The following is a 12,601-nucleotide window of genomic DNA, read 5'->3' as shown; positions in this document are numbered from 1 at the left end:
GCCTCGCACTGGAAGCCAGCACTGAGCACTTATCTTCACCCCCCTGACCTGACTCTCTCCTTGCCCTGCCTGCATTTTAGGATATCTAAATTTAAATGCCCAGGAAAGATAGGCAGCTAAAATTTGGTGTTCCATTAAGGACCATTTTCAGTTTGCCCAGTCTAAGTGCCTTAAGAAAGATGCCTAGATCTGTTGAATGTCATCCTTTTAGCTCTTAAATCTCCATCATCCGCTGTTCCAGTTCCAACTCAAAATTCAAGAGGCGATTACAGAAATATTAATACATAGAAAAAGAGACAAGCACTACATAACCTAAGTCGTAACAACAGAGACAGGAATGTTTCAACCAGCACCCCTCAAAATCCATATTCCTTATATTCCTTTGTGCTCTTTTAATTGAACTCTGTTACAAGAGGTAGGCCATTACAGTTACCCACCTTGGTTCCCTACTTATGCTAATGTCTCAATTTGCAGCCTTAATTAAGGGTTCAGTGCACTAAAGGGCATTTTTCATTTAAATGTGTTCCCCGCCCCTAATCTCATCATATTTTCTCCCTCTTTCCCCAAACAACATGCCTGGACAGCTTGGTGGACCCTCACAAGCCCAAAGGCTAGAGAGACGTCTCGTCCATGGCGCATACCATCTGTGCAACTCTGCCAGTAGCAGCAGCCTAACTTTCTGACCTCTCCGGATCTGAGGATGCCACCTCCAAGGCCTTCTCTGGTCCGACCATCCCCAACTGACATGAAATCTGAACCCAGATCCTCTTCGCCTCCTCACAGTGCTCTGAGCCAATCGTTAGCCCTCAATAACCTTTGAAATTCACATTAATAGTCCAGCCTCGTTGTTAGTTTATGGATAGAATTGATTTACTAAACCGAGCACTGTATATCAAATGCAATACAGTTTTTCTGGGTTATAACGGGCAAAGAACTGAACTTCAAGCTGACTGGAAACTTGAGAAGATGATAGCAGGTAAGGACCCAACTCACTCCTTTTTGCAGTACAAGAGGGTTTACCCTCTTCATTTTGTCACAATTTAAGGATATTCTGTTCCTATCCCAGGTCTTCTTGAATGTTGTTAATGCTTTGGCCTCCACTGCCTCCACAGAATTTGTGTTCCCCGCTCTTTCTATGAAGAAATATTTTTTAATGTTACCCCTGATTCTAGCCCTCTTTGAATCTCATTTCATAACCCGTTCTATAATTTACTTTCCACTGAAAAATATTGGCTTCTTGTGCATCATTTATAACGTTGTGGTATTTAAATGTTGCTTCCGTAGCCTTTCTTTCTCTCCTCTCTTCTAGGGTACACACATTTCTGTCCTTGATTACCACCTGATAGTAATTTTGCACCATTTTAGTAGTCCTTTTTTGGACAGACTCTACTCTATCTATGCCCACGTGGAGGTACAGCCTCCAAACCTGGACACAGTTCTCCTAATACTTAGCATTTCTACAGCCCTCCTAGGCACTATACAGATACGTAAATGGAAAGGTCTCCTGCATGGAATTTAGTATAGTTGAGACAAACAAGACAAATAATTTTATAGTAATCACTAAACTAATACAGTAAAACAATATTCCAGCTGAGGTCTCACCGAGGCATAATCTTTTTTTCTACAGGTAATGCCCTCACTATGTGACATATGAGGGCAAAGGCTAGCGCCGGCGCCATTTTGAATACTGGCAATACGGCCCGAATGCAGGAGGTCACTCCCGGACCCCCGCTGGACTTTTGGCAAGTCTTGTGGGGGTCAGGAGGCCCCCCCAAGCTGGCCAAAAGTCCCTGGGGGTCCAGCAGGGATCCGGGAGCGATCTCCTGCACTCGTGCCGTCGGGTGCCAGGAACCAAAATGGCGCGATAGCCTTGCCCTTACTATGTCACAGGGGCAACTGGTGCCATTGGTCAGCCCCTGTCACATGGTAGGAGCACAAGATGGCGCCGGCCATCCAGTGCTACTACCATGTGACAGGATCCGGCCAATGGCACGGATACCCTGTCACAAGGTAAGGGCAAAGGACGGCCCGGTAGCCGGAGGACGGCCCGGAGCGGGAGATCGCTCCCGGGACCCCCATTGGACCACCAGGTACCTGTAAAAAGGTTTTGGGGGGGTCGGGAGGGTGGGGGAAGCTAAGGGGTTACTTTTAAAGGATCGGGGTGGGTTTTTTGTTTATCGGCTGGGCAGCCGATAAACAAAACGCGAACGGGCCCGATGGGAAAAAACCCACATGTGAATCTGAACCAGAATCCGAACCGATTCCGGTTCCGATTCACATCTCTAATAAATATACAGAGAAAAAGACAAAGGAATGAAATAAAGTACAGTTGTACTTCCTGCGACAAAGCATAATCCATAATGAATTTCCTGTACTAGTCTTTAGGTAAAACAGATCCTATTGAAAAGAAACTTGCAACAGCAGAAAACATCACATTTCTCATAGTGGGCCGAATGTTAAAAAGGTTACGCGCGCCGGGCCTAAAGCCCCGGGACATGTGTAAGTCCCGGGGCTTGCAAAAAGGGGCGGGGCGTGGGCGGTCCGGGGGCAGGGTCAGCGACTCCTGGCACAGTGGCCATTTGTCACTGTGCTGAGGATCGCAGTGGGCCAGCGTGCGCAACTTACGCCTGCCCAGAGGCAGGCGCAAAAGGTAAAATAAAGGTCAGGGGGGGTTAGAGTTAGGGTTAGAGTTAGGGGGAAAGGTTAGGGGAAGGGGTGGGAAGGTCAGGCTAGGGGGGAGGGAACGGGGAAGGCAGCGCGGCTCAGCGCACAATTGTGCACCCCTTGCACGCGCCAACCTCTGATTTTATAACTTGCGTGAGCAAGTTATAAAATCGGGGATACGTGTGCGCACACCGGGTAGCGAGCGCACATGTACGCCCATGCGCACCCTTTTAAAATCTGCCCCAGTGACTTTAACGCTGGAAGCTATTCTGTGTGACAGCTTTGAGGTGGAATAATCTAAGTACAGTGCATGGTTTGTGGTACCGTTTTACTTGCACAAACCGATGGAAAATTTCCTCCGAGACTGAATTGCTCAGAGAAGATTTGTACTTGCCATGTGACTCCCTCTCACCCCGTCACCCTGCTTCTCCTCTTCTTCCCATTGGCTAGCACTGCAGCCCTGCTGATCTGGCCACCTCTGTGGGCAGTAGGCCCCTTGGGGCTGAAACTGATGCTTCCAGGCCCATGTGGGGCGAAGAGGCTGCCTCTGCCTCCCGTCCCTGGCAAGCTAAAACTGTGGCCAAATCCTTCCCCACACTTTCGGCTTAGATCTCCAGCCCACCAGTAAATTTCTCACAGACCGATACAGTAAGGAGCAGTAGGAAGAGCTGCGTTAGTGCCGGGCGCACCCGCGTTTGCCGCACGCACAGTTCGGATCTCCTACCACTCGATACTGTATTTAAATAGCTTGCAAATGCAAGCCGCGTCCAAGAAGCGTCCGTGAAGCGTTAGGCCCGCGCAATCCATTTTACTGTATAGAGCGCTATACAGTATCCTGGGTGCCTATACAGTATCCTGGGTGCGCTGGTACCTGTCATTTCAAATGACGTTTGAAATAACAGGTACCAGGAAGTGGATGGTTCTCCTACGCTCCGGCATCGGGGATTGCGAGTTCTCTCTCCCCCCCTCCCGAAGCAAGGCGCAGGGTGAAAATTAAAACAAAAGTGAATAAAGTGTAATAAAAGTAAACTTACTGCATGTGAATTTTCTTTGAACAGTCCTCTCTCTCTCTCCTCCTCCCGAGGCACGCACCGCGGCTCCCCTGCCTCCCGGGGGGAGCCGGCACGAAAGCGGCTTCCAGCAGCCCCCGCCGGCGAAGGTGAATGAATGTGCGCCTGTGCGTGCAATTTGGTCTCTCAAGGCGTGACATCACAACGTTTGGCGTCACGGCGTGTGATGTCAGGGTTCGCTAATGCACTGCCTTGAGCGCCCAAATTGCATTCATTCACCTTCGCTGGCGGGGGCTGCTGGAAGCCGCTTTGGCTCCCCTGCCCCCGCCGGCGAAGGTGAATGAATGCACGCCTGTGTACGCCTGTGCGTGCAATTTGGGCGCTCAAGGCAGTGCATTAGCGAATGCTGACGTCACACCCCGTGACGTCAAACGTCATGACGTCTCGCCTTGAGCACCAAAATTGCACGCACAGGCGTACACAGGCGTGCATTCATTCACCACCGGTGGGGGCTGCTGGAAGCCGCTTTCGCCGCCGGCTCCCTCCGCCTGGATGAATGCACGCCCGCCGGCTCCCTCCGCCTGGATGAATGCATGCCTGCCGGTTCCTTCCGCCTGGATGAATGCACGCCCGCCGGCTCCCTCCGCCTGGATGAATGCACGCCCGCCGGCTCCCTCCGCCTGGATGAATGCATGCCTGCCGGTTCCTTCCGCCTGGATGAATGCACGCCCGCCGGCTCTCTCCGCCTGGATGAATGCATGCCTGCCGGTTCCTTCCGCCTGGATGAATGCACGCCCGCCGGCGAAGGTGAGTGGATGAATGCACGCCCGCCGGTGCGTATGGGCGTGCATTCATTCACTCACCTTCGCTGGTGGGCGTGCATTCATCCAGGCGTATGGGCGTCCATTCATCCACCTTCGCCGGCGGGGGCTGCTGGAAGCCGCTTTTGCCGCCGGCTGCCCCCGGGAGGCAGGGGAGTCACAGTGCGTGCCTCGGGAGGAGGGGAGAGAGGACTGTTCAAAGAAAATTCACATGCAGTAAGTTTACTTTTATTACACTTTATTTACTTTTGTTTTAATGACATGTCGAGCCGATTTTCGCCTTGCGCCTTGCTTCGGGAGGGGGGGATTTTGACCGGAGCCTGCCTATTGCTGTCACACCACACTAACGCCAGGGTAAGGGTCCCGGGGGGTGAGGGGGTCATTTGCCCCTGGAATTTAGTCTCTCTGACCTGACGCTCCACACTAACGCAGGGGTAAGGGTAGGCGGTAAGTTAGCAGGTTAAACACGCGGCAAAACTGCAGGTTAAAAAGGCGATAGTCGAGGCGCACATTACTGTATGGGAGGGAATAGCTAATCGGAGCGTTTATATCTCATATACATGCTGCCGGCAGAAAGTGTTACCGGTTGATTTAAAGAAGCGGTAAGGATGAGTTAAAAGGGATAGTGAATCGCGGGTTGGACTTATGCGGCCAAATTGTGAGTTAGAAGTGGGTTAGAAGCAGGGTAACCGCGGCCGCACTTTACTGTATCGGCCTGTCAGTGTGGTAGTCCCACCCTGTTCAACAGCCATCCAAATCCACTTGCCTCAGCTGAGTGGATTTTCAGATTCCAGCATATATGTAGTATTTTTTTACATTTATTTTTTTCGGTATGATTGTGTATTTTGTTTTCTGTTTGATTTGCGTGTTATCCAGACCCCAGTGTATATGTGGAAAATTGCTCATGCTTTCTTCTAAATTTGGTAAATTAATTTCTGAAGTATTTCTAAATTATTTCCTAAATGACTTGTGAATAGGGATTGTCAACATTCGGAACACATTTGTAGTCTTAAAACTCAGGCACTTCATTTACTTTTGATAAGAGAGAATATTTTCTCTTCACTTCTTTTCAGAGTCATTAAAAATAAAATTAAAGTAGGAAAATACAAGGAGTCCTTTAAAGACATAAGGGACCGCCAGAGCAGCGGGAGGGATTGTCTGATAACAGAGACAAGAAGTAGGGAAGGGTTTAATTTCTGAGCCTGTAATCTTGTTAAATAAAAGCTTTAACAACAAAGTTAATCAGCATGTTGTGAGTTTTTAATTCTCTTCAGAGAGTGAACAAGAAAAACCTTTGTGGTCACTGATGTGATTTGCAAGAATAAAAGAAGGCTATAAATGAATCCTCACCAAGGCCCCGATGTAATCAGACATGAGGAAGAATACGTGTGCTGAGCTTCAGTTCACATTCTCTTCGCTCGTGCACTAAAAAAAATAAATAAATAAAAAGTTAACACCCGACACAGGTTGAAAGACCCAGAAAATGTGCACACAGTTTAAGCACAGAAACCATGGTTTAGGTGCACGTACTGTTGTGCGCTGAAGACTTTTATAAGTACATTTGTGCTCCTAACTCCACGGTTTGTGAGTGCACATCACATTTTCTGCCCACGGTAAAGCGCATATGTACGTAAAAACATGTTTTCATGCATGAATCCTCAGTATAGGATCCCCCTCCCCGCATCGCAGACTCCAGGTTGAGCTCCACAGGCTAACACTAGCTCCAGATGTTTTTACCTCTGACTAGGAGTTGAATTTCCAGTGTTAGGGAAATACACGTTAAGCCCTCGCACCTCCCGGCCTTGGGGAATAATAGCAAATGTCTTGGTTAACACGGGAGTTGCATGGAGCAGCGCTAATGTATCTGCAGAGTTTTACTCACTTTTTGGCATACAAATTATTGGGTACTAAACTCCTTGTTAAATAGAGAGAGTACGGTTGTAGGCGCAAAAACGGGTGCCCGGCCAGGCACGCCTTATTTCCTAGGGGCCTGTGGTTGGCATCCTATTTCAGAAGCAATGGATCTAAAGGATTGCAGTATACCCAATTCTCAAGAAACCCAGCTAATGACAGCAGGTAAAGACCAAAGCAGTCCATCCAGTCTGCCCACTGGCCCAGGCCACATCATCCAAAACAAGCTGCCATATTTTTTTCCCACTGATGTTATTCGGCTGCTTGTATAGTAGCTTCACGCAGAGCATTTGTCATAGCTGCAAAGGTCCCTTCCTTGTGTTTGAAAGGAGGGAAAAACAAAACAAAAAACATGTTTCATGGATCAGTCCAAAAGGCCTTTTCCGATTTACCATGATCCAAATTGTAGATAATCCGAAGAGGTTGATTAAATGTGTCCTTTTGCCCGTTTAGAGCAGCCTGGCCTGTCTTTATACTGTTTGTTTTTGTGGTGTGTTCTGTGCCTGGACCATGCATCCGTAATACTCTGTATGATATCAAGAACAGCTGAGCATGACATGTGGATGCGATCCATGCTGGTAAGGATTGGCGTCAGCATGTAAGGAGGCACAAAGACTTCTAACAGTAAAATCCAGCATGAGCTGCATCTCACGGTACTCGTAGGCCTCATTAATCAAAAGGTTTTATGCAGCTAAATGTGCCTTTACTCGCATGAAAACCCAGTTTGACGTATTCCCCTTCTGTCCCCTCCTCTGCAAGTTAAAAGTATGCGTGCTGTACTTTACCTGCAGAAAAAGTGGGCGGGGTTAGGTCAGGGGAGTGAAAGCGCGGGCAGACATCACCTTTGCAAATCTCCCTGCATCCTCTCACGTGGGCACTTTGAACCTGCTCCCCCCCATTCCGGTACAGAGCGTGCAGGCGCTATTGTTAACTGCATTGTGCACGCCACCTGCGTTTTTCAAATTTGAAAATAAAAACTCACTGTCCCGCCTGTATAAAAAGTACCCGCAGGAGCTCCATGGAGTTTCGAAATTGCCCTCCCAGTGTTGTCACCTTGCCTAGGGACTGCAGCTGCTGCCTTGCAGATGGGAATGCAATGATTCATGGGAACATTCTAAATCTAATTCCAGGTCTTGCTTCGGAGGACGATCTCGGGCCTGGCTGTCATCACACGCACTGCCTAGGTGATGGTCTTGGGCTTGACTGTTGGTTTAATTACTTTGTGACGTTTCCTTTTTCGCTTCTGCACGTTTTGCATGAATTTACAAGCCTGGGCGGAAAGCATTTGTTGGATTGGGGTGGGCCAATTTATGGAGGAAACGTGGTTCTGTGGATTTAAGCAAGATTAGTAATTTCACTGTAAATCATTGTTAACTAATTAAAACAATTTTATTATGCTGATGTGTGGAAAACATTGACGTTGGGCTTGCCCTAAGATATTAATAATATCAGAAAGCAAAGTAGGGTGAAATGAATTGGATATCTGCTGACTGTTCATCTACCCAGGATGCACAGATCTGCAGCCCCAAAAAGAGCAGCCAACAGAATGCAGTGTGACTGCCACTGGCCTGTCCTTGGCACTAACTGGGTTGATGTAGCATTAACTCTGATACATTGTGTATTTACTGGCACTTTATTGATATCAATGTTTTGTTTTTTTTTAACTTTTACAGACCAGAGAGTGGCATCTTTTTGCACCCTGAATGATATGCTGCAAGTGCAGAGCTTGAAGAGTTTGCAGACGTTATCCCCATGTCCGGATCCCAGTAATGGAAAAGGTTTCCTTGATCCTCCTGGGTGTGTATGATTTCCTTTTCTTAGAAAGCAGGGAGCCCACTTCCTTAATGAGCTGTTTACTAATATCTTTCCCTTTCAAAGTTAATATTTATATGTATAGATTTGACACGTTTTCTTTGCTCTGATCCATAAAAAAGAGCGTATACAAATTACTTATCCAGTAGTGCGAAGGGGGCAGGGAGGGAGGCAGAGGATCTGTCAGCTTGACACTGATGTCTTCCAGAGCCACAGCTGAATTTGTGACTTTTGGTCTTAACAGCCATTCAGGTCAATCCAGTAAAGTGCGGCCACATTTACCCCGCTCCTAACCCGCTTTCTACTCACTTTCTGGCCGCGTTAGCCCTTCCTGCGATCCACAATCCCCTTTAACCTACTCTTACCACATCCTTAAATTCCCGGGTAACCCCTTCTGCACGCGGCATGTATATTAGATGTAAACGATCGAATTAGCTATTCCCTACCATCCAGTAACGCGCGCCCTGACTATCGCTTTTTTACCCTGCCGTTTTGCCGTGCGTTTAACCTGCTAACTTATCGCCTACCCTTACCCCTGCATTAGAGGCAGGGGTAAGGGTAGGCGGCAAACTTTCCCCCAGCCTCCGCTCACCTGCCCTGGCCGCGTCCATGGGTGCTGGTCTCCGGAGCAGCCCCAGTCCTCTCCCCTCCTCCCGAAGCAACAAAAGCGAAAAAAAAAGTTGCAAGAGAGAGAGGGGAGAGAGGACGGGCAATCCTACGCTCGGGATTGGCAGTCCTCTCTCCCCTCCTCCCGAGGCAAGGCGCGAAAAGCAGCCTTGCCTCGGGAGGAGGGGAGAGAGGACTGGCAGTGTAAAGCGACGAAGCGACTTACTTTTTTTGCAGCCCCCCTCCGGAGACGGACATCGGCGAGGATAACCGCAGCTCCCCTGCCTCCAGCTGCCCGTGAAGATGGACGCCTGCATGGGCGAAAGCGGCCCCTGTTCGTGCAGTTGGGCTGCTCAAGGTGTGACGTCACGACGTTTGGCGTCACGGCATGTCACGTCACGTCTTGAGCGGCCCAATTGCACGCACAGGGGCCGCTTTCGCCCGTGCAATGCGTCTATCTTCGCGGGCAGCTGGAGGTAGGGGAGGGGAGCCGCGGTCGTCCTCGCCGATGTCCGTCTCCGGAGGGGGGCTGCAAAAAAAGTAAGTCGCTTCGTCGCTTTACACTGCCAGTCCTCTCTCCCCTCCTCCCGGAGCAAGGCTGCTTTTCGCGCCTTGCTTCGGGAGGAGGGGAGAGAGGACGGGCAATCCTGAGTGTAGGATTGCCCGTTCTCTCTCCCCTCTCTCTTGCTACTTTTTTTTTTTCTCTTTTTCTCTTTTTTTTTTCCGATTTTTTCCGCTTTCGTTGCTTGCTTCGGGAGGAGGGGAGAGAGGGCTGGTAATCCCGAGCATCGGAGAACTGTCCACTTCCCGGTACCTGTCATTTCAAATGTCATAATGACAGATACCAGCGTGTCCGTGAAGCGTTAGGCCCGCGCACCCAGGTTACTGTATAGGCGCTGTATAGCGCTCTATACAGAAAAATGGGTTGCGCGGGCCTAACGCTTCACGGACGCTTCTTAGACGCAGCTTGCATTTGCAAGCTATTTACATACAGGATCGAGCGGTAGGTGAGCTGGACTGTGCCTGCGGCAACCGCCGGTGCGCCGGGCATTAACGCAGCTCTTCCTACCACTCGTTACTGGATTGACCTGATTGTGAGTGGTGGCTTTTCCTATTTTTTTGGTGTGGTATCTTTGCTTTTAAGAAGACCTAACCCCTTGAGATAACATGTGAAGGCAATTATTGGAGTGTCAAACCAGCGTAAAATTTTGGGACAAATCATTGTCAATTTAACAAGTTCCACTTGCTAATATAAGTAAAATTTAAAAAAATCTCTACGTTGGAAAGGGATGTAAAAGCCGTTGAGAATTGTTTTCATTGGCAGCAGTATTGCTTAAAAGTGTTGGTGATGAACAGGCAAGAGCTGCAGGGAAGCATACTTCATGTTGCCTTGATTAAAAAAAAAAAAAAAAAAGTCCTAATACTTGCAAAATGGCGTGCGATTAGGTAACAGCAAGAGTGGCCTTTAGATGTGGAAAGGGCATTTGGTAATTGCAGTGGTGTTTGGTGCCCCTGCCATCTTCTGAACCTGGGGCCATGAGAGACGAAAGGAATGATTAATGAAACCTATCCTGGGAAATATTCACAGCTGTCTCACATAAAGAGTTTCACCCATGCTGCAGAAATACATCTTTTTTTTTTTTTTTTTTTAAAGATCTGCATTGTCTGTAACACAACTAATTTTATTTGAATAATGAGGCAGAGCATATTAGAGTAGAACTATTTCATATAATTTTTGTCTGATACTAATTTAACGGAAGTTAATTTACCTATAAAGGAGAGTGTTTGTTAAAGAAAAAAACAGCTTTGGATTCTATGTCTTTTGACAGCTTGGGCACCATAAGCTAACCAAGGAATCCTATAAATGTCTTTTGTAGCCAATCTGCTAGTTTAGCAGACATACCTTGTTTGCTTCTTCCTTTTTTTCCTGTACAAGTTTGCACCAGATGATTTAAATTCCAGGGCTTCAGATCCTCTTTAGCTCTTCCCTCAGGGTGAAATGATTCATCGCACATTTAATTCCAGCTATATTAATGTGTAAATATTCATATCGACCCCTGTGCTCAGTGTCGTCCACAGATGGTTGACTTTTCGCATGCTTTCCTTGAAAAACAGACATTTTTCCTTCAGCTATACCTTCTCCATTGAACTTCCTGTCTATACTTCAATGAGCTTTCGACCTTTAAAGCCAAGATGTCTTAAGCCCCCCCCCCATAAAGTCCATTAGTTTATCTTTCGCTTGAAATAGCACAATTACGGAACCAAAACAAAGGAATTTTAATGACCTTACTATTTCGGCATCTGATGCTAGCTAACACCGCTTGTTAACCAGGGCAATCATTGCATTACCCAGCAGCAAGGTTAATCTGTACTGTGAGCACATGCATGAATACCACCTCAAAATGAAGACCCAAATGTTAGAAACACAGAATATATAATACTTGCTAGTCAGGATATTTATTTATTTATTTGAAACATTTATATACCGGCATTAGTAAGCATACATCATACCGGTTCACATTGTAACTGAAAGGCTGAAATTACAATCAACGGGGAGGGGAAACAGGGAGGAATATACATAGAGCAGAGGGCAAAGAAATTAAAGCAATCAAACAACTGTAACAGGCTATTTACAAGTATATATATATATACAGGTCTATAAATAAAGGCTTATATATAAAGGCTTAAGCAGGTTACTAACTGGAGTCTATATACAAGTAAGATCAGAAGGTAAGAACTGGAGGGTGGGGGGGGGGAGGTAGGGATTAATCAGGGTAGGCTTGACGGAAGAGCCACGTTTTAAGTTTTTTTCTGAACTTGGAATAACATGGCTCAAGCCTGAGCGTGGTGGGGAGGGCGTTCCATTGTTTGGGGCCTGCAATGGATAGGGCGCGGTCTCTAGTGGTGGAGAGGTGGGCTTTTTTCAAAGGGGGGGATGGAGAGGGTGCCTATGTTGACTGATCGAATGGGTCGTACAGAGCGTATAGGACGAAAGGGTTCATCAAGCCAGTTAGAATTGTGAGAGTGGATGGATTTGTGTACTATAGTTAAAATTTTGAAGAGAATACGGGATGCAATAGGGAGCCAGTGGAGTTCTTTGAGTATGGGGGTGATGTGATCAGCTTTCCGAGAGTTGGTGATGACCCTGGCGATAGCATTTTGGAACATTTGTAAGGGTTTGGTAGTGGAGGAGGGTAGGCCGAGGAGGAGGGCATTACAGTAGTCAAGCTTTGAGGAAAGGGTAGCTTGGACGACAGTACGGAAATCATGATAGTGGAGGAGGGGTCTGAGTTTCTTAGAATACTGAGCTTGAAGAAACCTTCTTTGAGGATGGAATTGATCTGTTTTTTTAGATTGAGTTGTTGATCAAGAATTACCCCCAAGGTCTCTTACAGTGGGTTGGGACGTGATGGTGTTGAAAGCTGGGTCGTTAGCGATCAGGGGTTTGGGAGGGAAGTGGGGAGAGATAAGGAGCAGTTCTGTTTTAGCGGAGTTTAGGGCGAGGTGGATGTTGGTGAGGAATCGTTTATGTTGGCAAGACATGTGTTCCAGAATGCAAGGGCATCTGAGAGAGAGTTGTGGATGGGAATGATGATTTGCACATCGTCAGCATAGAGGTAGAATTTGAGGCCAAGGTCTGTGAGGAGTTGGCATAGGGGTGTGAGATAAATATTGAAAAGGGTAGAGGAGAGGGAGGAGCCTTGGGGGACACCTTGGGACAGGCGGTAGAGTGTGGAATTGGCGTTTCCTATCTTGACAGAGAACTTTCTGTTAGAT

General features: G+C 47.6%; 1 protein-coding gene across 10 annotated transcripts in view; it reads left to right on the top strand.

The window, feature by feature from the left end:
• Nucleotides 1-12,601, top strand: part of SIPA1L2 (signal induced proliferation associated 1 like 2) — a 492,084-nt gene that overhangs the window by 466,701 nt on the left and 12,782 nt on the right. For 9 of the 10 annotated variants that reach the window (XM_029593863.1, XM_029593861.1, XM_029593864.1 and 6 more), the window contains 2 exons: nt 7,537-7,590; nt 8,080-8,203. In XM_029593863.1, the coding sequence (XP_029449723.1) occupies nt 7,537-7,590; nt 8,080-8,203 (178 nt within the window). The remainder of the gene's footprint in view (nt 1-7,536; nt 7,591-8,079; nt 8,204-12,601) is intronic. The other variant, XM_029593862.1, reaches the window with a different exon arrangement.

The sequence above is a fragment of the Rhinatrema bivittatum genome, chromosome 3 (genome assembly GCF_901001135.1).
Source record: "Rhinatrema bivittatum chromosome 3, aRhiBiv1.1, whole genome shotgun sequence".
Taxonomy (NCBI): Eukaryota; Metazoa; Chordata; class Amphibia; order Gymnophiona; family Rhinatrematidae; genus Rhinatrema; species Rhinatrema bivittatum.
This window is presented reverse-complemented; position numbering and strand designations above follow the sequence as displayed.